A 27,108-nucleotide genomic window follows, 5' to 3' on the forward strand; every position below is an offset into this window, starting at 1 on the left:
TTTTTTTTTTTTTTTTTGGGTCCACACCCACAGCATATAGAAGTTCCCAGACTAGGAGTCAAATTGGGGCTGCAGCTGTCGGCCTACACTACAGCCACAGCAACACAGGATCCAAGCTTCGTCTGTCACCTACCTCACAGCTCACAGCAATGCCAGATCCTTAACCCATGAGTGAGGCCAGGGATCGAACCTGCACCCTCATGGATACTAGTCAGATTCGTCTCCACTGAGCCACAACGGGAACTCCTTTGCTGCAATTCCATTTCTCAGTTCTAAGAGGTGTGGCTGGGAGTTGGGAAAGGCTATCCGGTGACAGAAGCAGAGCCTAAGGGGTGGGACGTGAACCTCAACTGGCCACGGTTGGCTTTGAAGTTGGAAGGGGGCCTGGAGCCAGGGAAGGCAGGCAGCCTCTAGAAGTTGGAAAAGGCGAGAAAACATTCTCCCTGAGAACGTCTAGAAAGGAACAAAGTATCGCTAACATTTTAATTCCAGCCCCGGGAGATCAGTGACTTCTGACCTCCAGAACCTTAAGGTGATAAAAGCATGTGATTTCAAAAGAGATGTGGCTAGAACCTGACAGGCTTTCCCCAGGCCCCTTTGACCTTGGCTCGGTTCCCAACTGGTCAAGGCACACCAGCGGGTGAGGCAAGTCTGGCTGCTACCGTAAGCTGGGTCCTCTAAGAGGTCAAGGTCAGGGCTGGGGCTTTCTGAGTTTCAAGGTCAAAGTCCAAAACTAAACAGACAGATGAAATAGGTTCGCTTTGGGGATTTTCCTTTGGAAGTAGGTGAATGCTGCTGGGACTGCTGTGTCAGGAGGGCTAGAATGCCCTTTCCTGGGAAGCAGCCAGCTCCTCCACTGAGGCAATGCAGGAGGGCCCGGCTGTCTCTTGAGGAAGAAAGGCCCAGTGAGGGGGTGAAGCGGAGGACAGAGGGGAGGCTGGCCCCCTTGCCCTCTGAAGACACAATGGGCTGCTCTGTCAGAAAAGAGAGGCTCCGGGAGTTCCTGTAGTGGCTCAGCAGTAACAAACCCAACTAGTGTTCATGGAGACGCAGGTTCGATCCCTGGCCTCCCTCAGTGGGTTAAGGATCCAGCTTTGCGGTGAGCTGTGGTGTAGGTCACAAACTTGGCTTGGATCCCGAGTTGCTGCGGCTGTGGCATAGGCTGGGGGCTACAGCTCTGATTAGACCCCTAACCTGGGAACCTCCATATGCTATGGGTGCAGCCCTAAAAAGACAAAAAGACAAAAAGACCAAAAAAAAAAAAAAAAAAGAGCGGGGGCCCTGGACGTTTCTCCGTCTCTCTGAGGCTGTTTCCTCATCTTTGTAAATGTGCGCAGTGGGGGATATTGGGGAGGCTGGACAAGACAAAGTGAAAAGGCTCGCACGGCACCTGGCAGGTAATTTACGCTCAGTAACTGGGAGGGCAGCTTCTCGTCACACCATCAGCGTGCTCTCTGCCCCACCCTACCTCGCTCCACCATGGGTTTGGGCTCTGAGCTTGAATGGGGCTGTGTCACTGGTGAATGATGGGTGAACAACATAATCTGGCCACTCTTGGATGGGACCCTCTCCTCCATCGGGGAAATGAAGGAGGGTCCGGCTGCCTCTTGAGGAAGAAGGGCCAGGGAGGAGGTGAGGCAGGTGACAGAGGTGGGGGGAGGCTGGGCCATTCTGCTTGTGGTGGGAGCCCTTTGCTCTCTTGTCAGGGAGCCTTCGGAGTCTGGACCATGGGGGCTGCCCTCTTTGCTGACCTGACCGGGAGAGGGAGGCCCAGGATGGGTGGGCTTGGCCCAACATCTCAGAGCGGGGGTGGTGCCAGGGACCAGACGGTACCCCCGAATTGCAGTGTTGGGTTATGGGTACCAATAATGGGGTGCCTTACGCATAGCCTGTGGCTCGATGCCTCTCCAGGAGGAAGCTGACCTGGTTCCTGCAGTCTGGGTATGTGTGTGTGTGTGTGTGTGAAGTGGAGTGGGGATGGCCAGCTCTGGGGGAGCTGAAGGCTGGGCACAAGCGGCCGCCTCACTCCCAGCCCTTCCTTTCTCTCCCCCACCAGAGGAGAACCCTCTAACTTGGTCTTCAGCATCTTTCCTCACAGTGGTCAGGGTTGAAAGCCTGGCGGATCGCTCTTCCTCCCCAGCCCCCAAGCTGCCTGGGCACGAATTTCCATGAGGGCTAAGGTCTGGGACGGTGATTTAGCCCTCACCCCCAACCCTAGACAGGTCCACACTAGACAGGACCTGAACGGTTAAAATGTCTGACATGTGACACGCGGTTTGATGAGCTGGGTGCTCCTCTAAGTGCCCCTGACAGTCCCCTTCACAAACGCTCTGGTTATTCTCATCCGGTAGATGAGGAAACTTGAGGATCAGAGAGGTGAAGCCTCCTGCCCAAGGTCCCACAGCGGGGAGGAAAAGGGGCCTGGATTCGAGCCCTGGCGACCTGACTCTAGAATTCAATTCTCTCTGGTGACAGCCAGCAGAGCAAGGAAAAAATGCAGGGATCCAGCATCTCCTTCCTCGGTCTCCTGCTTCCCAGAGTGAGACTGGAAGGCCGGTGAGGCCTGGAAGAGATCAAAGCATCTAGGAATGAGATCTCAGGCCACAGCCTAGCTCCTCCCGGAGCACTTGCTCAGGCTGGGTTTGCACACCTGTCAAATAGGGGTAAACTGGGGGACGAAATTAAAGGAGAGAGAAAAGCTAGCAGAGGTGAGACGGGGGTTTGGGTGGGGATCCCCAATTCCAAGGAGCCCCCAAATAGTCCCAGGAGCACTGGCCACAGGGCTAATGTAATTCCAAGTGCTTCAAAGGGGTGGGGTTCCAGCTGGGAGAGTTTGTTACCTTGACCAGAAGAATTTAGAACCCAAAAACAGAACCCCCTACCTCTGCCCCACGGAGGAGGGGCAACTGATCCTTGGTCCCTAGGGGAGCCCCAGCCTTTCAGGGAAGCAGCAGGGGGACCCCATGTGAATGTAACTCTCGGATGGCTGATGAGGCCCTTTCTTGCTAATGTAATAGGGCCACATGACAGGAACCTGAAAAGGCTGGTCGGTCCCAGCAAGCCCCAGCAAGCCTGACCCCGGGCACCAGAGAGAAGCCTTTGTCCAAGGGCAGAGGGGACGCTGAAGGTTGGGCTGGGCTCGGCTGGGCTGGAGCAGGGAGTCGCAGAGTAGAGGTAGTGGGGGACAGAGGGGGAGGAGCTGGGGACTGTGGCACGGGAAGCAGGAGAGGGAGGAGCACAGCAAACGGACCCTCTGCTTCCAGGCTGGGACTTGCTACGCAAAGTACACGGCTCCAGACCTGCTAGACTTCACCTGGGAACTCGTCCGAAGTGCACTACTACCGCCTCAGAAGCTGATCTTAACAAGGTCCTGGGTGATGGGAGGCAAGGTTTGAGCTGCCTTCAGCTGAAATGTCTTTGAGACATTTAACCTGTCTGAGCCCCTGAGTGTGTTCCTCAGGTGAGAAAACATGCAGTTTTTAGCACAGTGCCTGTTTCAATGAATAACTGATGATAACAACAATGGCAAAAAAAAAAAATAGAGTTCCCATCATGGCTCAGCGGAAGCGAATCTGACTAGCATCCATGAGGACGAAGGTTCAATCCCTGGACTCGCGCAGTGGGTTAAGATCCGGCATTGCTGAGAGCTGTAGTGTGGGTCACAGACACGGCTCGGATCTGGCGCTGCTGTGGCTGTGGTGTAGGCGGGCAGCTACAGCTCTGATTCGACCCCTAGCCTGGGAACCTCCATATGCTGCAAGTGTGGCCCTAAAAAGACAAAAAAAAAAAAAAAAAAGGTTGTATTATTATTGTTGTTGTTGCCCATTTTCTGGCTCAGGGAGAAGGGGCAGCCTGGAGCCAGTCTGCAGCGGTCAAGGGAGGGCCTGGCTTTCTGAGGTGAACTACGGGGACAAGAGGAACTTATATAATGGGGCAGCGGAGAGGGTGTGTATGTGTGTACTGAGCTGCCAGCAAACCACAGCACACCTCTGTGGATGGGAGTAAACAAAAGTCTCCTTCACACCCCTGCCACGCACAAGTCAGCTCTTCTTCGGGAGGCTGGTGCCAGCCTGCCCCTGAACAGAAATACGTGCTCAGTCTCTGGGGTTCATGGCTTCCGACCCGTTAGCCTGGCCTGAGACACAAGGTCAGGGACCCTGGGAGCAGCAGCCACCTTAGGGAGCAGTGGGGTTCTCCTGACAAGGAGCTGGGACAGTCCCTGCACATTTACTCAGACCTGCAGGGAGGCCTCAGGGCAAAGGGATGGCCCAGTCCCTCTGGGAAGGAGAGGCCAGGATTCTCAGGTCCTCTTGTATAAAAGAATCACCGAGGAGCTGATGAAAAGTCCAGAATCTGGATCCCAGCCCAGCAATTCTGACGTTGTGGGCCCCAGGTGGGCCCCCAGGAATCTGCATTTTAAACTTTTTTTTTTCTTTTTTCTTTTAGGGCTGCGCCCGAGGCATATGGAGGTTCGCAGGCTAGGGGTCCAATCGGAGCTGTAGCCACAGGCCTACACCACAGCCACAGCAACTGGGGATCTGAGCCACGTCTGCCGACCTACACCACAGCTCACAGCAACGTCGGATCCTTAACCCACTGAGCAAGGCCAGGGATCAAACCCGCATCCTCATGGATCCTAGCTGGATTTGTCAACTACTGAGCTACAAAGGGAACTCCAGGAATCTGCATTTTAATAAGTACCTTAGAAGGATGGGACAAAGCTGATTTACATTTTGGAGGAACAAGACCCAAGGCACCTCAGCAAGAAGGGCATCTTATTGTTGGGGCGGGGTGGCAGGAGGTAAGGAAGGTTGGCTCAACTAATCCAAGAAGCAAGGGAGGGGTCCAGCGTGCCTGGCAGCCTTGTCTCGACTGCAGCAGCAAGTCCCTTAATGAGAGCGAGAGCGTTGCAAAGATCCATATCTCTGCTTTTAAAAAACAACTGGGTGGCCTTTTAAGATCCTTGCATAGGCTGGGGGGAGGCAGGGAGGCCAGAGGCTTAACTAGGATTGCAATTGCATTAAGTGAAGCCATTCTTAATAGTTACCGGATAAATGTTAGGGAAATCCTTTAAAGAAAAATGTACCCGTCACCACCTTCACCTGACTGTTTGCATTTTACCTGTTACACCCAGCCTACTTCTGTGCAAACATTCTACAGGGCTGCAGCCACAGCGCCTGCGGCTCCTCCTTCATTCCCTTCCATGATCCTACACTGATTTTCCCACCTCCATCCCACCCCTTGTTCTCCAAGGGCTGACACCGCCAGCATCTCAGAGACTGTCCAGACTCAGACACCCTATGGAACTCTAATCCCAACCCCTTTGAGACCTTATGGCCTCTGCACACTTTAGGCTCCTCTGGTCTCCAGCAGTTGTCAGGAAGAGGACTGGAAGCAGCCCTGGACTGGAAGTGCTCAGAGTTGGAAATGACCTGCTAATAATAAATCACGCAGGAGTTGACCGATTTGTTCTCTAAAGGGCCAGCTGGTAAATATTTTCAGCTTTGTGAGCCCCATCAGCTCTGCTGCAGAAACCCAACTTAGTCCTCGGGAGCCCAAAAGCAACTACAGATGGTATGCAAATGAGGGGCATGGCTGGCCGTGTTCTAATAAAACTTTATTTACAAAAAACAGGCCCTGGGCCAGATTTGAGCCAGGCCTGGCACTTGCCAATTTTTGCTTTAGTGCTTTTCTTTTTAAGCCTTTTCAAAGCTCTGCTATTATACAAGCCCTGAGCAGTCATTCCGTAAGCTGGCCGGACACCATGCCCATTTGACAAAAGGGAAAGATTGAAGTCCAGAGAGGAACCAGCCCCCACCTTAATGACAGAAGCCTGAGATCGCCGTCGCATTCCAGAATCCCTAGCACTGCTCCTGCCCTTCTCCACCTCTGAGCACATGTCCGGTTTGGCAGGAAGACCTCTGCCACACCCATAGGCGCCCTGGGGAACACCCCCAGAGAGCCATCCTGCTGGGTGCATGTTGCTTCTCACTCCTCCACGTGGTGCAACCAGGCTGAGTCAGCGGGAGGTTCAGCCCTGCCCTGGGGGATGGGAGGAGCGGCCTCCTTGGGCTCCAGCCCCGCTGGAGAAGACAGCAGCTGGCTGGAGGTGCCAGGGCACCAGGCCCCCATTTCTCTCTCGGGAGGGACTGGACCCTCTCAGCAGCCAGTGCAGCACAGGCAAAAATGTAGAGAATGTCTAAGGCAAAAATGCAGAGAAGTGTGTCAGGCATTCCTCTGGGGGAAGGAGTGGTGGCTGGTAGGTGTCCTCAGGCAGATGCCCCTCCAGCCAAACTGACCCTTGGATTCTCTTCCCCAAAGTCAATGCAGCAAGTGGGCTAAGGGCGTGGTCTCTGGAGCCCCTACGGCCTCCGTTCGAATATTGGTTTCTGCCTTATGAAGAAAATTCTGGGGGAATGAAAATATTCTAAAACTGAATTGTGCTGTCGGTCGCACAACTTGATAAGTCTACTAAAAAAAAAAAAAAAGAATCAGCGAATTGTACACTTTAGAAAATCCTGGCTCGGCCATTTAAAGCCTTGTGATCTAGGCCATGGTACTTAACCTCCCTGTGCCTCAGGCTCCTCGTCTGTCAAACAGGAATAATAGTCTCTGCATCATAGGATTCAGCGAGGACTTTAGAACTTTGCACCTAAGAAGGGGGTCAATAAATGTTTGGGACCCAGGCAAGGTGTTCTGGCATCGAGGAGTTCTGTTGGGCAGAACGCATGTTATTTGCTAAGTTCCTAAACCCCGCCTCCAAACCGCCTGGCGCTGTTAGCCTTTGCTCCTGCTGTTTGCTCTGGAAATACTGAATTCCCTACCCTGTCAGCTCACATGCTTGTTCCAATCAGAGGTCACCTCTCTGTTCCTTTTGCACTTATGCTTTCATAGCAGACGCTCAAAAAGGGCTCCAAGGTATAGGATCAGCTCTGGTCACCAGTTCGTCTGAGATCCTTGGGCCAGAGAGAGGCAGCATCTTGTCTGCCCTGCTCCTGTGTAGCATCTTGTGCCCTGACCGTGACAACCTGGGTTCTGACCTGAACCCAAGAGCAGGGGCGGAGGCTCTAATATCCTCTGTGGGTCCTTGCACAGTGGCCATGAAGGTCAGTGAAGGCAATGGGGTGACAATGAAAGCAGGGGAGCCAAAGCAGTGGTGGGGGACCCTCCTTGGACCCTGAACCTCAAAATCATGCACAAGAATGAATTACTGTCTGCACCTAGCTCGTTTCCTCCTCTGTTAGAGAAGGGTACAATTTGCAGAAAAACTCAGCGATAAGGTGACCAAGGGGCAGAGCCCAAAGTCTGGGCGGGCACGGTGTTTTCAGACGCCTGCCAAGATACATCACCCTGACCCAGCTGGCAGCCAACAGGGGCTTCTTCAGCCTCTGGGGCTCCTCCTTCTGAGCTCAAAGGCAGCCCAGGCCCCAGGTTGATCTGGCAAGAGCCTGTGACTTCAGTAAGTGATTTGGTGTCTGGCACAGGCTGGCACCCTGCTAGCCATGGCTCCTGAGGACTTTTCCTGGGGCTTCCCAGGGCAGAGCCAAGTGTGTGGACACCCGGCTAGCAGCCCCCTCGGGGCCTGTGACCCTCGGCCAGGAGAAGCCAGGGGCTGAAAACTGGGTCTGGGGTCCCAGAGGAAGCAGAAAGAGCGGGGCGGGGGCGGGGGACTGCTCCCAGGTCCTCAGACGGAGGGAATACTTCTGGGGGGAAGGCACTGCAAACCGCGGGCGGCCTTTCTGGCAAAGACACAAACATAACTTCCACCGAGGAGAGAAAATACACACCTCAGAAGGATTGGGATCAGATGCGGGGGCCCGCAAAGGTCTCCGACCTGGCTGCGGGGAGGGGCCAGCTCTGCCTTTCCCAGAGACACCTCCCTTGCCCCAGGCCTCTGCCCGGCCAGCGCACAGGTTCAAACGCGTTCCTTCCCCTCCGCGCTGGCGCGTCCCCAGCCCTCCCGGCCGCGGATCGCCCCCTGGGGTGGGAGGACCACGCGGCGGCCCTGCGCCCTCCGGCTCCCAGGCGCACTCACCGAAGTCCCGGGTCCCCTCCTCCGGGGCCTCCTGGGTGAAAATCCAGGGGGGATTGGTGGCATAGAGGGAGGTGGCGGGCGGGTTGGCGTGCTTCTTGCCAAAGAGTTTGCTGAAGGTGCCCTGCACCGTCGGGTTCTTCTTCATGCTGCCGCCGGCCGCGCGGGCGCCGGGGAGGACTGTCCCTCCCTGGCCTGCCCTGCCCGAGACTGGACTCCGCACCGTCTCCCCAGGAGCCTCTAGCAGGCCATGACCCGCGCCGTCCTCCCCGCCCGCGCGCCGGGCGACAGGTGCTGCGGGCGCCGCCGCTCTCCGGGAAATGCGAGCTACCTGGACAGGTAAGAGGCTGCGGCTGCCACCCGGCCCCGCCCCGCGGCCGCCGCCGCCGCCGCCGCCGCCACCGCCCCACCGCCCGACTCCCCCGGCCGCATTCCTGCAGCCTCCTTCCACAACTGGCCATTGTTGGCCGGGCCCGGTGGGCCGGGGACCTCGCCCAGCCCACGCCCAGCCCGGAAGACGACCTCCCCCTCCCCCAGGTCGCCTCCCGGCCCTCCTCCCCCACCTCCTCCCCACCCTGGACGGGAGGGGGCGGGCGAACTCCCTGCTTCTAAGGAGGTGCGTGACCAGGTCACTTCGGAAACCACTCGTGTGCCCAGCACTGGGGAGATGGCTGGCCCAGGCGTACACCGCTGAAAGGTCTAGAAGCCCGCTGAAACGAGGGCCAGGAGCCCATAAGTAATGCTCATAAGAAAAAAGAGTAAACGAGGGAAATCAATAAACTAGTATCCCAATCTATGACTAGCGCGGAAAATATCCTTATTGACAGAGCTCCAAAGAGAAAACAACGGACTAAATCTTGGCCTTTTTTTTTTTTTTTTGCATCAAACGTTTTTCTGTGAAGTTAAGTGAATGTATTTTTTCATTAAAATATATTTGATTTACATTATATTAGTTTCGGGCATACAACATAGTGATTCGATATTTTTATAGATTATACGCCATTTAAAGTGATTATAAAATATTGTCTTTAATCCCTGTGCTGTACAATATACCCTTGTTGCTTATTTATTTTATACCTAGTTTGTGCCTCTTAATCCCCTACCCCTCTTCCTTCTTTCTGGTAACCACTAGTTTGTTCCCTGTATCTGTGAGTCTGTTTTGTTATATTCGTTCGTTTTATTTTATTTAAAAATTTATTTTATTTTTTGTCTTTTTTAGGGCCGCACCTGCGGCATATGGAAGTTCCCAGGTTAGAGGCCAAATCCAAGCTGCAGCTGCTGACCTACACCACAGCTACAGGAACGCCACATCTGCGACCTATACCACAGTTCAAGGCAATGCTGGATCATTTAACCCACTGAGCAAGGCCAGGATCAAACCTGCATCCTTATGGATTCTAGTCAGATTCTTAACCTGCTGAGCCACAGTGGGACCTCCCTTGTTTTATTTTTTAGATTCCACATATAAGGGATAACATATGGTATTTGTCTTTCTCAGACTTCTTTTACCAAGCATAATATCCTCTAGGTCCATCCATGTTGCAAATGGCAAAATTGCATTCTTTTTTATGGCAGAGTAATATTCCTATTACTGTGTGTGGGTACATATGAATATGTGTATATACCACATCTTTTTTATCCATTTGTCTTTGATGGACACTTAGGTTGCCTCCTCATCTTGTCTATTGTAAATAATGCTGCTGTGAACATTGGGGTGCCTGTGTCTTTCTCATTGTCTTTGGGTATATACCCAGGAGTGGAATTGCTGGATCATGTGGTAGTTCTATTTTTAGTTTTACCAGGAGCCTGCATACTGTTTTCCACAGTGGTAGCATCATTTACATTCCCACCAGCAGTGTACAAGGGTTCGATTTTCTCACACTGTCTACGTGAATATGATTTTTAAAAACTCCAGGTGGGTCGAGCCATGTAATGGGTTCTGTTCACTCTCCAGGAGATGAGCTGTGGACCTTTAAGGTGCTTCAAGTGCTGCTCTAACCAAGCCAGGGGGTGGCTGTCCACTAGGGGATGTCCCATCAGATGAAGACCTGGGAGATTGTGTGAAAGATGCAGAGCGTGGGGGGGAGTCAGGCCATGGGGATAGATTTGGATGCTTTCAGGGCAGCAGGAGTGGAAGGCTGGGTGGGGGGCGATGAAGTCATAGGTAGTCAGACTGTTCCCCCTGAGCTGTCCCAGCAGAAGCCCTGCTGCATTTCCCCTCATCTTTCCCCCAGACAGTTTGGATGTCATAGTTCTTTGTACCACAGATACTTTCCCTTTGAGTTTTCATCTTGAAAAATGTGAAAAACTAGTAAAATGACCACCCGTGCATGTGTGCGTGCGCGTGCATGTGCACACACACACACTTTTTATTTTGCTGACAGCTGCAAGCTGTGGATATCATGGCACATCTCCCCACCCCCACCCCACTTCAGTATCCAATGCCTATGAATAAGGACGTTCTCGTAAATGACCACAAAACAGTTATTACACTCCAGAAACTGAACATTAATATGTTACTAACATCAAAAATAAATTACATATTAAAAATTTCCTAGGGAGTTCCTACTGTGGCATATCAGGATCGGGATCTGGTGTTATGTCTGCAGAGGCTGGGGTTGCTGCTGGGACACGGGTTTGATCCACAGCCCAATGCAGTGGGTTAAGGGTCTGGTGTGGCTGCAGCTGTGGCATAGGTCTCAGCTGGGGCTTAGATTTGATCCCTGACCCAGGAACTTCCATACACCTCGGACGCAGCCAAAAAAAGAAAAAAAAAAAAAAAATTCCTGTAGTTCCCTGGTGGCTCAGTGGGTTAAGTGGGCATTTTCACTGCTGTGTCTTGAGTGCAATCCTTCAGGAATTTCCACATGCTTGGGGCACGTCCAAAACATTTTTCCCAAATTACCCCCCCAAATGTCATTTTAGTTTTTGATTTTTTTTTCCAACCTACAGTCCAATCAAGGTTCACACATTATGGAGTTCCCGCTTATGGTGCAATGGGATCGGTGATGTCTTGGGAGTACTGGGACAAAGGTTCGATCCCCTGTTTGGCACAGTGGGTTAAGGATCCAGCAGCTATAGCATAGGTCAGAACTGCCACTGGAAACTGACCCCTGGCCCAGGAACTCCAATGCCACGGGGCAGCCAAAAAAGAAAAAAAAATTTACACATTGCGTTTGCTAATGTCTCTCTAATCTCTTAATTTAGTGTAGCTTCCTGCTTTTGATTGCTTTTCATGACAGTAACTTTCTTTTTTTTTTTTTTTTTTGGTCTTTTCTAGGGCCCGCTCCCAAGGCATAATGGAGGTTCCCAGGCTAGGGGTGCAATCGGAGCTGTAGCCGCCAGCCTACACCACAACTCACTGCAACGCAGGATCGATCCTTAACCCACTGAGCGAGGCCAGGGATCCAACCCGCAACCTCATGGTTCCTAGTCAGATTCATTAACCACTGAGCCACAGCGGGAACTCCCGACGGTGACATTTTTGAAAAGCCCCCTTTACTTGCTTCAGTATCAAGGGACAGGATGAGAAGGGGCTTCAGGGCTTGTGGCTATGAGGGCATTGTTTTCCCAGGAGGAGAGGGACTGAGGAACATACTGGGGGGCAGAGCATCTTTAAAAACACCTGTGGGAGTTCCTGCTGTGGCGCAGTGGTTAACGAATCCGACTAGGAACCATGAGGTTGCGGGTTCGATCCCTGCCCTTGCTCAGTGGGTTAACGATCCGGCGTTGCCGTGAGCTGTGGTGTAGGTTGCAGACGCGGCTTGGATCCCGCATTGCTGTGGCGGCTCTGGCGTAGGCCGGTGGCTACAGCTCCGATTCGACCCCTAGCCTGGGAACCTCCATATGCCGCGGGAGCGGCCCAAGAAATAGCAACAACAACAACAAAGACAAAAAGACCAAAAAAAAAAAAAAAAAAAACACCTGTGGTTCCCTTCGTGGCTCAGGGGTTAACAAACCCGACTAGGATCCATGAGGATGTGGGTTCGATCCCTGGCCTCACTCAATGGGTTAAGGATCCGCTGTTGCTGTGAGCTGTGCTGTAGGTCACAGAGTCAGCTCAGACCCTGTGTTGCTGTGGCTGTGGTGTAGGCTGGCAGCTATAGCTCCAATTCGACCCCTAGCCTGGGAACTTCCATATGCCTTGGATGCGGCCCTAAAAAAAAGCAAAATATAAAACTAAATAAAAACACTTGTTCCCATTGTGGTTTAGTGGGTTAAGAACCCGACTAATATCCATGAGGTTGCGAATTCCATCCTTGGCCTCACTCAGTGGGTTAGGGATCTGGCGCTGCCATGAGCTTTGGCGTAGGTGGCAGAGGCAACTCAGATCTGGCATGGCTGTGGCTGTGGCTGTGACCGACAGCTGCAGCTGCAATTCAGCCCCTAATCCGGGATGTTCCATATGCTGCAGGTGTGGCCCTAAAAAGAAAAACCACTCTTGCTCCCCAAATGTTTTTCCTTGGTGACATGCCTCTGGTCAACCTTGTCCTACCCCACCCACTCCCATGGCACGCTGGGAACCAGTTCCTGCTCACTCGACAAGTGTTTGTGGAGGCTCTCCCGGTTGCCTGGTGCTGTACTGAGTGTTTAGAGTAGCTGGGAATAGAAGAGAATTATCGAAGTCTTATTTCTACCATGGTGGCTCTTTGGGAACTCATTGGGGAGCTAGATTTACACGATTCAAGGTGGCAGAGCATGATGAGTCAGTACAGGACAGTGACTGCTGTCACTAACACACAGCAAAGCAGGAATTCAGAGGAGAGGAGGGCAGTATGGGCTGGAGAAGTCCTGCCAGCCTTTTTGGAAGAATTGAGACTCGAGCTGACCCGTGAAGGATGCCAGGGATGTTAGCAGAGACGGGATGACACCTACCCTGCCATCCGTCCCTCTACCCCCATCTCCGCATCACGGCCCCTCCCACTGTCCACACAGGAAGTGCACAGGGGAACCCCAGGTGCCCTGTCATGCCCTGGACATCATCACAACCCACCCAAGTGCCCTAGACACCCAGGCATGGGATGGGGGCTTCCTTCTTGAACCCCTGAGGCATGAGGTCCCTCCCACCTTGCACAGCTTCTGGGCTCTTCCACCCTTAGCCATCCCCAGCAGAGCCACCATCCAGCAGCTCCATTCACATACGACTTCCACTATATAACTAAGAGTCTTCTTCTTCTTCTTCTTCTTCTTTTTTTTTTTTTTGACTTTTTAGGGCCACACCCACAGCATACGACGTTCCCTGGCTAGGGGTTGAATTAGAGCTACAGCCACTGGCCTACACCACAGCCACAGCAACGCCAGACCCAAGCCTCATCTGTGATCTACCCCGCAGCTCACAGCAACACCAGATCCTTAACCCACCAAGTGAGGCCAGGGCTTGAACCTTCATCTTCATGGATATTAGTCAGATCCATTTCCTCTGAGCCACCGTGGGAACACCGCATTTTTTTATTTTTTTTAATTATTATTTTCTTGGCTGCACCTGTGTCAGATGGAAGTTCCCAAGCTAGGGGTTGAATCAGAGCTGCACCTGAGGCCTACACCAGAGCCGCAGCAACACCAGCTCCAAGCTGCATCTGTGACACTGCAGCTCGTGACAATGCCAGATCCTTAACCCACTGAGCGAGGTCAGGGATTGAACCCGCATCCTCAAGGACATCAGACATCAGGTCGGGTTCTTAACCTGCTGAGACATGACGAGAACTCCTAATATTCTTGAGAATTGCTGTGTGCTCAGCTCTGGGCTGTGAAGGATCTAGAGACAGCAAAGACATGGTTCCTCAGTTCGAGTTGCTTTAGTCTATTTGGGGAGACAGAGAAAGACACACGGAGAGATGAGGAGCAATCAGGGTGGGCTAGAGGAGCCAGGGAGGACTGTGGAAGGAGGGAGGACCTCTGCAGGGGCTCAGGATGGTGGAGCTGGGAATTAGGGGGCGGGAGGAAGGTCATGACAAGGTTGCCCAGGATATGACCGGCTTAAAAAGGCCAGCGGTCAGATGGGAAACAACACAGATTGTCCAGCTAAAGATGACTGTTTAAATAAATTATGGCAGATTCACACAATGGAATAATAAGGCAACTCTAAAAATGAATGAGTCACCAGACTGTGTCCAGTTTTCTACAAGATAAGCTAATAAACTATTGACCAAAACTCTGTGTGTGTGTGTTACCACTTGGCCCAGGATACATATGATCTTATTGGCTTGGACTGGCACAGAGAAACTATGGAAAGATACATAAGAAATCATGAGGGATCGGAGTTCCCATCCTGGCGCAGCAGAAGCGACTCCGATTAGGAACCATGAGGTTGCGGGTTCGACCCCTGGCCTTGCTCAGTGGGTTAAGGATCCGGCATTGCCATGAGCTGTGGTATAGGTTGCAGACGCGGCTCAGATCTGGCGTTGCTGTGGCTCTGGCGTAGGCCGGCGGTACAGCTCCTATTAGACCCCTAGCCTGGGAACCTCCATGTGCTGCGGGTGGGGTCCTAGGAAAGAAAAAAAAAAGTTATTTTTTTTAAGGATCACATAGCAGCTGGATAAAGGACCAGGAGGACAAAGTAGACTGAGGAGCTAAGGGAAGCTGCATTATTGATGGGTTCATTGGCTAATCAGTTGGTTAATTGATGTAAGAGGGAGGGGATGGGGACACGTGCTGGTGGCAGAAACAGAAAGCAAAATTATTGGTTTGTGCGACCTTTCTTAAGAACAAAGGAAGGACTTAGTAAACAGTTTGCATATAGAGAAATTAAAAAAAACAACTCTGGGCCCGTTTCCTCACCTGTAACCTGGGTGTCGTACCAGTGCCTCCTCTGAGGGCTGTTAGGAAGATTAAACAGGATATTTAACGAATCTGACTAGGAGCCATGAGGTTGCGGGTTCGATCCCTGGCCTTGCTCAGTGGGTTAAGGATCCGGCGTTGCCGTGAGCTGTGGTGTAGGTTGCAGACTCGGCTCAGTTCCTGCATTGCTGTGGCTGTGGTGTAGGCCGGCGGCTACAGCTCCGATTAGACCCCTAGCTTGGGAATCTTCATATGCCATGGGAGCGGCCCTAGAAAAGTCAAAAAAAAAAGATAATGGATGTGACATGCCAGCACAGGGCCTGGCACCCACGGGCCACTCCTTGTACATTTCTGCCTCTTCTGGTCTCCTTGCTTTGGGGGTTAGTTTTGGTTAGGGTTGAAGAAAAGGGGAGCCAAGGAGACCATGAGTGCCAGCAGGGCTTGAGGCTGCAGAGTCTGGGTGTCAGAGCCCACCCTGTCCTTGTCATCCATTCTCCCAGATTCCAGTCCCATGTTGGTAGTGGGCGGGGGGCTGGCTCTGGCTTTCGAGGCTGAGTTCCCCAGGGGCAGGCTTGCGGCCCGATTCTCTGTCCAGCTCAGCACCCCAGGTGATTGCCGCTCGGCCCCGCTCCATCTAATAACCACACCTCACACCTGCTCCCCAGTAAAGGGAACAGCCAACTCACAGGCTCCCCTCAAAACAGCCCAGAGCCCAATCCTGTAATTAAATCTTGGCTCAGCAATCACTTAGTAACCCCAAGACTTCACTGGCCAGTTCTGCTTTATACCACAGCTCACAGCAACGCCGGATCCTTAACCCACTGAGCAGGGCATCCTCATGGATGCTAGTCAGGTTTGTTCCTACTGCGTCACAATGGGAACTCCCACTGGCCAGTTCTGGAATGTGGGGTGGGATTGGGGCCAGGGAGTTGCCGTCTCCCCAGAGACCCTGCAAGACCTTTGACAAAGATGTGGTCTTTCCTCCGACAAAACCAAACACTCCTGGCTGGGGGCGGGGGGTGCATTCTGTGGTGGGGAGGGCAGGGCGAGAGACCCCAAGAGTTACCTCATCCCCACCCCAGGTCTCTGCAACCTGTGGGGGCAAAGGTCAAAACTCCCATCATGCCAGCTTCCATATGCCTTTGAGCTGCCAGTCACCTTGGCCAAACTCTCGTTCCAGGCCTTCTACTAGACCAGCACCTGAACCTCTTTCCTCCAGCCTGCAGGGCAGGTGGGCCTCAATCCCCTCAGCCTCAGCATTCCTCTGGGCAGGGCAGGAGCTGTGGTCAGACTAAGAGGAAGTCTGGCTAGTGCAGACCGCTACATCCTGAGAGGGGGCTCAAGGTCATCACCTGATGCCTGAGAGCGTGAAGATCCAAAGTCCATTCCTGGTGTGGAGTCGTGTGTTTGGGGGATGCTGGCCAGAGACTCATCTCCCTTTATGACCATGGGCTCTGGGTTTGTTTTTGTTTTTGTTTTATTTTTATGGCTGTACCCGCAGCATATAGAAGTCCCTAGGCTAGAGGTCAAATCGCAGCCACCAGCCTACTCCACAACCACAGCAACACCAGACCCAAGCCACATCTGCGACCTACACACAACTTACACCACAGCTCATGGCAACACTGGATCCTTAACCCACTGACTGAGGCCAGGGATCGAGCCCACATCCTTAGGGATACTAGTGGAGGTCTTAACCTGCTGAGCCGCAATGGGGACTCCTACCATGGTCTCTGCTGATGGGACTATGGCATAGTGGGAGAGTTCCTTGCAGGGGAAAATGGTTAAATCCTGACTCTGCTGTTTATCAAGGGCGTGACCTTGGCTGAGTTGCCACTTCTCTGAGCCTCAGTTTGTTCACCTGTAAACAGGGGCTATTAACATAAGATTGTTAAGAGATTCAGCGAGATAGAGGGTTAAGGTACCCAGCAGAGTCTGACTCACTGTAGGTACTTAGTATCTCTGTGCTCCCACCCCCATCCACTACCATGACTTTGGGCAAAGGGCTGCTAAAGAGAGAAAAGCAAAGACAGAACAGAGGGCCTGACAGGTGGCACGAGAGCAGGACCAATTCAACAAAGAGCCTCGAGAAGGAAAATTCCACCAGAGCCTAGGAGGCAGGGTGGGGCTGGTGTCTACTAGGTTGCCCCAAAGGCCAGGCAAAAACATCCCCTTGTAAAACACATTCCACCATCTGAAATCGTGTGCTTTAAAAAAAAAAGAAGAAAAGATTTTTAAAAACAAAACCGAAAAGCAAAATTTCTCGTAGATCGTGACTATAGGTACATAAGGGTGCCAGGGCCTCGTGTGGGTTTTATTTTATTTTTCAGTAATGTGCTCTGTTGGTAGATCATGTAACTTAAAATTCTGAAAATAATAAAAAACATGTTTTTTTTTTTTTTGTCTTTTTAGGGCCGCACCCATGGCATATGGAGGTTCCCAGGATGGGGGTCGAATCGGAGCTGTAGCAGCTGGAGCTACACCAGCTGGAGTAGTGGAGCTGGAGCCTACACCACAGCCACAGCAACGCAGGATCTGAGCCACATCTGCGACCTACACCACAGCTCATGGCAACACCGGATCCTTAACCCACTGAGCGAGGTCAGGGATCGAACCCGCGCCCTCATGAATACGAGTTGGGTTTGTTACAGCTGAACCATAACCGAAACTCCAAAGAACACGATTTAGCATGGAATGCATTTTCTTTTTTTAAAGAGCCCTGGGTCGGGGTGGAGGTGGGGGGGTGGGATGTAGGTTCTGGTGCCTCTTCTGCCACTAACCTCCTGTGAGACCCCGGAGTCTGCCTGAACCTCGGTCCCTCCACCTGTAAAATGGGCCGGTGGGCTCCATCACTGTCCTGTGGTTTCTTATCTGGTTAAAATGCCCGTTGGCTGGCAGAGCGGAGGCGGAACAGCCATTGAGGCTGTCTGGCCCCTCTTGTGTGCAAAGGCTCAGAGGGGAGAGAGGTGAGCGCTGGGCTTGGGAAGCATTTTCCAGGCATGGCTGTCTCCTCTGCACTGCCCTGCACTCTTCTGTGGCAGCTACTAACCTTCGTGATCAGTCCCTACCCCTGGGAATCGGTACAGCCCCACATGCTTCTCACGTGTTCTGGAGGCCAGCCCCCGGGACTGGGACTTTGAGCCCTGGGTGTGTTTCCACGCCACCTCTCCTGGGTCCAGCTTGTCTTTCCCCAAGGCCTGGAAGGACCAGCTGCTGCCTCTACCACTCACTGAGCATCTTTTCTGTGTCGGGTACCGGGCCCCGTGGATTATCTTAACCCCCTCCCGGCCAGTCAGCCCTGCAAGGAAGGGGGGCAGTCTCCCCATTTCAAGGATGGAGCAAAGATGACGCCACACAACATCTACTCCTACGCTATGACCAGCCAATTCTCTTTTAGGAAGAGGCCCCAAAGAAACCCTATCTCTGGTCCTTAAGGGGACGTGGGTGTGATGCCACCGCAGTGCTGTGTGTGGGGACGGGGGAGTTGGAGACACCCCGGCGGGGAGGGGATACAGGGCACTTGGAAGCAAGAAAGTAGATGCTTGTCTAGCAACACGGACTGGATCTAAAAAACAGCAGGTAGTGATCAAAGTAAACAACAGAATGAGATGGAAATCACACAAACCACTTATGTAAATGAACACTACCTGCACCCCAAACAACCATATGTATTTTGCAAACACACTCGAACAAGAAGATACTCATTAAGCACTTTAGAATGGTTGCCTCTGGCGGGGGTGGGTGGGGAATGTGGCTGGAGCCTGGAGATAAAGAGGGAAAATTAATACAGCCACAAAGGAGGACTCCGTGGATCAGTGATGATAATACACCAGGAAGTGAGCTGTAGGAATAAGTCAGTCGTCTGTCCTTGAAATCCAACAAAGGAAAGGAAAAAAAAAATCAAGGAGTTCCCACTGTGACACAACGGGATCAGCAGTATCTTGGGAGAGCTAGGACCCCTGGGCCAGCACAAGTGGGTTAAGGATCTGAAATTGCGTAGGTTGAAACTATGGCTTGGGGAGTTCCTGTTGTGGTTCAGGGGTAACAAATTGGACTAGTATCCACGAGGATGCGGGTTCAATCCCTGGCCTTGCTCAGTGGGTTAAGGTCCGGTGTTGCTGTGAGCTGTGGTGTAGGTCACAGATGTAGCTCGGATCCAGTGTTGCTGTAGGCCAGCAGCTGTAACTCTGATTGGACCCCTAGCCCCGGAACTTCCATAAGCCACAGGTGCAGCCCTTAAAAGAGAAAAAAAAAAAAAAAAAGAAGAAAAAGAGTTCCTCTGGCTCACCATTGCTGCAGGACAGAGGAAGTGGGGCCTGGAGCAAGAAAAAAAAAAATCTGACTCAGCCCTGGGCCAGGAGCTCAGTATGCCATGGGACAGCCAAAAAAAGGAAGAAAAAATTCAGGTAAGGATCAGAGGGGTTATGTAATTTGTCCAAATGACACAGGACCTAGGAGGAGTGGAGAGAGAATGCTCAAATAACCAGACCACTTAGAGCAAGGCAGTGGCAGGACCCTGAAAGCCACGTGCCTATCTGCACCTTAACAGCAGATAGGGCAGGAGGAGCAGAGGTTATGTGTCTGTGTCTGGCAAGGGGTGGGAGTGGTTGCTGAACTTCCTCCACAAGTCAGCCCATCAGGTCTCCTCATCCTTCCCAAACACCCACTGAGTGCCGTGGGGTACAGATCACAGTCCTTACCTTCCAGGAATTTTGTCTTTTCTTTTTAGGGCCGCATCCGTGGCATATGAAAGTTCCCAGGCTAGGGGGTCAAATAGGAACTGCAGCTGTCTACACCACAGCCACAGCAACTCAGGATCTGACCCGCGTCTGCAACCTACACCACAGCTCACAGCAACGCCGGATCCTTAACCCACTGAGCGAGGCCAGGGATCGAACCCAAAACCTCATGGATACTAGTCAGGTTCGTTACCACTGAGTCACAACAGGAACTCCCGTTCCAGGAATTTTGATGAGGAATAACATGAACTCATGCTGGAAGTGTGGCAGAGAAGGCAGAAAGGGTGGGCTTCCAGGAGGCAGGACCAAGGCAGTGTTGTCTGGGGCTTAGAAGTGATAATAGCAGGAGTTCCCGTCGTGGCGTGGTGGTTAACGAATCCAACTGGGAACCATGGGGTTGTGGGTTCGATCCCTGGCCTTGCCGGTTAAGGATCCGGCGTTGCTGTGAGCTGTGGTGTAGGTTGCAGACATGGCTCGGATCCCACGTTGCTGTGGCTCTGGAGTAAGCCGGTGGCTACAGCTCTGATTCGACTCCTAGCCTGGGAATCAGCATATGCCGCGAGAGTGGTCCTAGAAAAGGCAAAAAGACAAAAAAAAAAAAAGTGATAATAACAATAAAACTCAGCACCTGCCAGGCTCCCCTCCCTCCCTCCCCAGGCAAGTTATCATCGCCTTGGAGTCTTCAAGATCCCTGCTCAGAGGCTCCTGCAAGGCGAGCCCTGATGGCTACTCCTCCTCCTGGCCACCTCCCCTCCCGGTCCCACTCAGCCTCCTCAGAAATTAGGGGTCATTACCATCAGAGTGTGAGATCTGAGCACCCGATACAAGTCATCAACACCCCAACTCCCAATTTGCCTGTGGGCCCCAAAGTCTACTGCATACCTGACAGTCAGCGCCGGCACAATGCCAGGACGGAAACGCATTCCGGGCCAGCCCAAGCCAGTGGGCTGAGGGCAGGAAGTCACCAGCTTGCCCTGCCTCCCTCACCCTGAGCCTCCTTTGTTCCTGCCCCCACCACCCCAGGGAGAAGCCAGGCAACTCCCACATGCGGCATTTTGGACACATTCCTGGAAGGTGCCCACCAAGTCTAGGGTTGGGGAGATGGGACCCTGGGGAAGTGGGGGGGGGGCAGGGGAGGAATTGGTTTTTGAAGATGGAGACAGGACAGGAGTGTCCGCTGTAGTGCAGTGGGTTAAGAATCCAACTGCAGCGGCTCAGGTCCTGAAGAGGCACAGGTTTCATCCCTAGCCTGGTACAGTGGCTTAAAGGATCTGGCATTGCTGTAGGTCACAGCTGCAGCTCAGATTCAGTCCCTGGCCTGGAAACTCATATGCCATGGGTGCAGCCATTAAAAAAAAAATTGGGGGACAGGTCAGCCCATTCAGTCATCTACCTATCAACACAACCACCCACCCAGACACAATAATAGCTACTATTTATTGAGGGCTTCCTCTGTGCCAGGCACTGTCCTAAGTGCTTTGCCCAGTTCTATTAGTTAGAGACCTTTAGTCCACCCATTTTACAGATGAGCAAACTGAAGTACAGAGAGGTCAATTATTTACCTAAGGTCACACAACTAGTGAAATGGTAGAGCCAGGATTCAAGCCCCAAAAGTCTGGCTTCTGGGCCTGCAGTACCATCCTCTATGTCACAACAACCCACCATCCATCCACTCACTGACTCTCTGCCCATCCACTCACCCGTGGTCGCCCCACCCAACCAGCTGCCTATTCACCTGTCCATCCAGCTCTTCACCTCCTACCCTGTTTGAAGGTACAAGAAAGGGATCAGCCAATACAAAGGCTCAGAGTGGGAGTTCCCATCGTGGCTCAGTGGAAATGAATCTAACAAGCATCCATGAGGACGCAGGTTCGATCCCTGGACTCGCTAGTGTGTTAAAGATCTGGCGTTTCCATGAGCTGTGGTGTAGGTCGCAGACGCGGCTCGGATCCCACGTTGCTGTGGCTGTGACGTAGACCAGTGGCTATAGCTCCAACTTGACCCCTGGCCTGGGAACCTCCATATGCCACAGGTGACACCCTAAAAAGACAAAAAAAAAAAAAAAAGGCTAAGAGGGGAGAGAGCAGGGCATGTTTAAGAAAGTAGCTACTGCATAGAGTGAGGGAAAAAATAGCAAGAGATGTGTCCATCCATCCATCCATCCTTTATCTCTATGCTTTATTATTTGGGGGGCCACACCCGTGGCCTATGGAGGTGCCCAGGCTAGGGGTATAATCAGAGCTACAGCTGCCGGCCTACACCATAGCCACAGCAACACCAGATCCAAGCCGTGCCTAGGACTTATTCCCCAGCTCACAGCGATGCTGGATCCTTAACCCACTGAATGAGGCCAGGGATTGAACCTGCAATCTTCTTGGATACTAGTTGGGTTCATTACCCCTGAGCCACAACAGGAACTCCTACCTCTGTATTTTAGAAAGCAGATAGAAATAAAGGGAGGAAGAAAGAGAATGGAGAGGTGACTGTGTACATTTCTTTCCTACCAGTGATTCCTTGTGACACACTGGGGGCCTGGAAAAACATTGGGACTTTTTTTTTTTTCTTTTTAGGGTCACAGCTGCAGCATATGGAAGTTCCCAGGCTAGGCATCCAATCGGAGCTGCAGCTGCTGGACCACACACACAGCAATGCCCGATCCGAGGCAGGATCTGAGCCACATCTGCGACCTATACCATAGCTCATGGAAATTCTGGATCCCCAACCCACTGAGCGAGATCAGGGATTAAACCTGCATTCTCATGGATACTAGTTGGGTTCTTAACCCACTGAGCCACAATGGGAACTCCAAAAAATTACTTTTATTTATTTCTATTTATGTTCCCTGGTGGGGAATTGAACCCTCGCCTCTGCAATCAGAGCTGCTGCAGTGGGATTCTTTTTTTTTTTTTTTTTTTTTTTCTTTTTATGGCCACACCCATGACACATGGAGGTTCCCAGGCTAGGGGTCGAATCAGAGCTATAGCTGCCAGCCAACACCACAGCCACAGCAACTCCAGATCCAAGCCGAGTCTGCAACCTACACCACAGCTCATGGCAACGCCACATCCTTAACCGATTGAGCAAGGCCAGCGATCAAGCCTACAACCTCATGGTTCCTACGTCAGATACATTTCCACTGCACCAGACGGGAACTCCTGCAGTGGTATTCTTAACCCACTACACCACAACGGGAACTCCCAGGACTTCTTGAAGTACCTGAATAATGAATAAACACCACTCACGCCACTACCTAACACTCACTAGTTCCCTTCTAGACCTTGAAACTTCAGCCCTCAGCCCTGCCCCCATCTCCTTAGGAAAATGGAACGAATTATGTTGTCAAAGCAGTGTCACAATGCCCGCGGCACCATGCAGGTTCTCCCTACCTTAGCACCACAGTACCCACCCAGAGACTCTGAAAACCTCTGGAGCCCCGGCCACCAGAAGTCCCACCTCACCACCAAGGAAGGCCCAGGCCAAGGATGCCCCAGGTGGGATGACGTCACAGTGCTGGATCAGGGCAGCCTAAGGTCATGAGAAGTTTGATTGGCAGGAGGGAGGGTGAAGGCCCCAGCCCAGCCCCCCTCCACTCCCCAACCTGTGAGGGTGGGAACTGAGGGCCTCTCACCCCCGCCACTTTTTAGGGCCACACCTTCGTCATATGGAGGTTCCCAGGCTAGGGGTCTAATCGGAGCTACAGCTGCCGGCCTACGCCACAGCCACAGCCATGCCAGATCCGAGCTGCATCTTTGACCTACACCACAGCTCACAGCTCACCGGATCCTTAACCCACTGATCGAGGCCAGAGATCAAACCCACAACCTCGTGGTTCCCAGTCAGATCCGTTTCCGCTGCGCCACAACAAGAACCCCTGAGGGCCTCTTACAAAAGGCTTAGGTACCAGTGACACTGCTGGACTCTGGTTCCCCTGCTGTGGAGCTGTCATTGTCTCAGGGGAGAGGGAGGACAGGAAGTGGGCATCAGCTAACTCGTCTGGTCCCTGGCCCCTCACTTCCCCAAGACGCTTTCTGGACCTTTAGTCCATGACCCCACCTCCGAGGCAAAATTGTGACAAGTAGTAAAGAGAGCTAACATTTCCTGAGCGCTGCAGAGGTCTGGGCACCTGAGGAGGGCGTATTAATTCCCAGGAACCCTAGGAGATTCTCTCCTGTTAGTCCCACTTCATAGGAGGGAAAGCCGGCCTACCTATAAACCACCTATAAACTCCGTATAAACCACTGGAAGATCAGGTTCCCAGTGGGCGGTGGAGGTGGAATTTAAATTCCAGACCCCCTGCGACATGGCCTCCTGTTCGAAACCTCGGTGTAAGTGCTGGAACGGGCTGATCCTAATTACTATTTGCTTTCCCGTTCCCACGGCTCGTGGCACCCCCACCACAAGCTGGTGCAGGACAGAGGCCTTGGTCGCCCCATTTCGCAGATGAGGCAAGCGAAGCTCAAACAGTTTCAGGGACTTGCCCAGGGAGGCCTGACCTGTAAGGGCAGCATCCAGCCCTGAGCTCAAACCTTCAAACTCCAGATCCCAGGCACATGTCCAGTACCAGGTCCCCCGGAGGCTTAACCAGCTGCCTCACCCAGTGCTTTTTGCATTCGGACAGAGCACAAGGCCCTCCGTGCAAAAGCGAGGTGCCCGTGGTGGAATGGCTGGCCTGGGCTGGCCCAGCAGGTGGGCGGAGGCCTGAAGCATGGGGGACGACGGGGTGTCGCCCTCCTCTGGGGCAGTGACATCACATATGAGGTCCTCTGGCCTATTCAGAAAGTGCCACCTTTGTCTCTCTCTTCCCCAGTCTACATCCTGGTCTAAGAGACAAACGTCGACATCGTAGGTGTCAAAGACCTTGCTGGGTCTGCCTGTAGGAGTAGGGGTCATGGAGGGAGGGGGTCAGGAGCCTTCTTAGGCTCTAACTCAAAACCCAGGTACAAGGAGTTCCCACTGTGGCTCAGTAGGTTAAGAACCCAACAAGTATACATGAGGATGCGGGTTTGATCCCTGGCCTTGCTCAGTGGGTTAAAGATCTGGCGTTGCCATGAGCTGTGGTATAGGTCCCAGATGTGGCTCAGATCCCATGTTGCTGTGGCTGGGCTATAGGCCAGTGGCTGCAGCTCTGATTTGACCCCTAGCCTGGAAACTTCCACATGCCACAGGTGTGGCCCTAAAAAGAAACCAAAAGCAAAAAACCCAGGTGCAAATAGGGTAGCAGGCTCCAGAAGAGAGACAAGGGACTGGCAGGACCCTCCCCTTGCCCTTTAAGCTTCACTGCCCCTTGTGGAATAGGAGGAAAAGGAGCCTTAAGGCTGCAGGAAGCAGACGGGGGAGATGGGATTTTTCCTTAAAACTCTAAAGCGGTTTTCCTTTCTTTCTTTCTCTCTTTTTCTTTCTTTCTTTCTTTCTTTCTTTCTTTCTTTCTTTCTTTCTTTCTTTCTTTCTTTCTTTCTTTCTTTCTTTCTCTTTCTTTCTTTCTTTCTCTCTCTCTCTCTTTCTTTCTTTCTTTCTTTCTTCCTTTCCTTCTTTTTCTTTTTTTGCTTTTTAGGACCGCACCCACAGCATATGGAGGTTTCTAGGCTAGGGGATCTAAGTGGAGTTGCAGCTGCTGGCCTACACCACAGCCACAGCAACTCAGGATCCAAGCCGCGTCTGCGACCTACACCACAGCTCATGGCAACGCTAGATCCTTAACCCACTGAACAAGGCCAGGGGTCAAATCCGCAACCTCATGGTTCCTAGTTGGATTCATTTCTGCCACACCATGACAGGAACTCCTAAACTGGTTTTCTCACCCTCGGCACTGTTGACATTGTGAGTTGACCATTCTACGCCAGGAGGGAGGGCTGTCCTTTAGTCACCAGTAACCGCCCCCCCTCCCCCCGAGTTGTGACCACCAACAGTATCTCCAGGCATTGCCAAGTGCCCCCTGGGGGGATGATGGGGGGGAATAACCTCCGTTGTGAAGCACTTCTCCCAACACACACACATACACACACACACACACACACACACATACACACATGCTGTGCCTTAGACAGGGAGGACCTGAGAGGGGAGGAGATGGTTAAATGAAACCAGATGTTCACCTGGAAAGTATGCAGCCGGGCCCCACCCTCCCTCCAGAGCTGGCAGTGCTGGGCCCTGCACAGGGGCTGGGGCCCTCTGAGGTTAGTCACCTGGAGCCTGGCTGGGCCCCTGGAAAGGGCAGGGCAAGGCTGGGCTGCCCGGGCTCCCCCCTCCCCCTCCTCCTCTCCCTCCCTCCTCCTCCTTTCCTTCCTCCTCCCCCTCCTCCTCCCTTTCCTTTCCCTCCCCTCCCCCTCCCCTCCTCCCTCTCCCCTCCTCCTCCTCCTCCCCCTCTTCCTCCTCCTCCTCCTCCCCCTCCTCTCCCTCCTTTTCTCTCTTCCTCATCCCTCTCCTCTTCCCCCAGGCTGACCCTATGCTCCAGTTTCTGTGAGGGCCTCCTCCCTGGATGTGCTGGGGGGTCCTGTCCTCAACCAGGGTCCCAAGCATAGCAGCAGCAGCAGCTGGGGCACAGCTGATGGGAGCCCCAGGGCCTGGGCTGGGGCAGAGAGGGTGGGCAGGAGTCAGATGCGGGCTCCTGCACTAACTGGTCACTGGTCCTGTGACTTCTGCAAGGTCCTTCCGTGCCGCTCACTAGCTGTGTGAACTTAGAGTCTTCTGAGTCAGTTTCTGTGTTTGAAAGATGGGAATAACAACTCAAAATGGCTTTTTGGGGCTTTTGCAGAGCAGAGTGGCCGGTGCCTGGCCCTTGCTAATAATCCTATTAGCAGAGAGCATGACCCTTCTCTCTGTGGGGTCTCTCGTCAGACCTCCCAACTCTTCTGAATGCATATGCCTCTGTCACCCCTCACACCACCTCCCGAGCCTGAGGTGCAGGGTCCAGGAGGCCAAGCCTGTGGGGGACAAGGCTAGGGCCTCTGCAGTTCCCTCATCTCTGAGGCCAGGGGCTGCACCTGCCTGCAGTGTCAGGAAGACAGGACCCCACGTCCTCAGGATCATGCTTAACTCAGGAAAACCTGAGCCACTTCTGTGGTCCAGCAAAGGGAAATTCCCCAGGGCCAGGCTGTCAGTCTCAACACTGAGGAGAGAGAAATCGTCATGGAGGAGTTCCCGCTGAGGCTCAGCGCTAATGAACCTGATTAGTATCCACGAGGATGCAGGTAGGATTCCTGGCCTCGCTCAATGGGCTAAGGATCTGGCGTTGCCACCAGCTGTGGTGTAGGTTGCAGATACGGCTCAGATCTGGTGTTGCTGAGGCTGTGGTGTAGGCTGAAGCTCTGATTCGACCCCTAGCTTGGGAACTTTCACCTGCTGCAGGTGCAGCCATAAAAATAAAAGAAAGAAGAAAAAAAAATGATCATAGCCTCTACAGCAGTGCTATCAGGGCAGACTCTGCCCTCAGAAGGCACTGGCAATGCCAAGAGATGCTGCTGGGTGTCACGCTGGGGAGGGTGGGTAACTGGCATCTACTGGACAGAGGCCAGGATTGATGCTAAATAAATCCAATGCACAGCACAACCCCACGAATGAGAA

The 27,108-nt window shown here is 52.8% G+C and overlaps 1 protein-coding gene across 2 annotated transcripts in view; it reads right to left on the reverse strand.

Moving 5' to 3' along the window:
• The window catches only part of C7H6orf132 (chromosome 7 C6orf132 homolog), a 38,521-nt gene extending 29,746 nt beyond the window's left edge, over positions 1 to 8,775 (reverse strand). The window contains exon 1 of one of the 2 annotated variants that reach the window (XM_021098692.1): positions 8,036 to 8,775. In XM_021098692.1, coding sequence (XP_020954351.1) covers positions 8,036 to 8,180 — 145 coding nt within the window. In that variant the 5' untranslated portion in view covers positions 8,181 to 8,775. The remainder of the gene's footprint in view (positions 1 to 8,035) is intronic. The other variant, XM_021098693.1, reaches the window with a different exon arrangement.

This window comes from Sus scrofa, chromosome 7 (assembly GCF_000003025.6).
Source record: "Sus scrofa isolate TJ Tabasco breed Duroc chromosome 7, Sscrofa11.1, whole genome shotgun sequence".
Taxonomy (NCBI): domain Eukaryota; kingdom Metazoa; phylum Chordata; class Mammalia; order Artiodactyla; family Suidae; genus Sus; species Sus scrofa.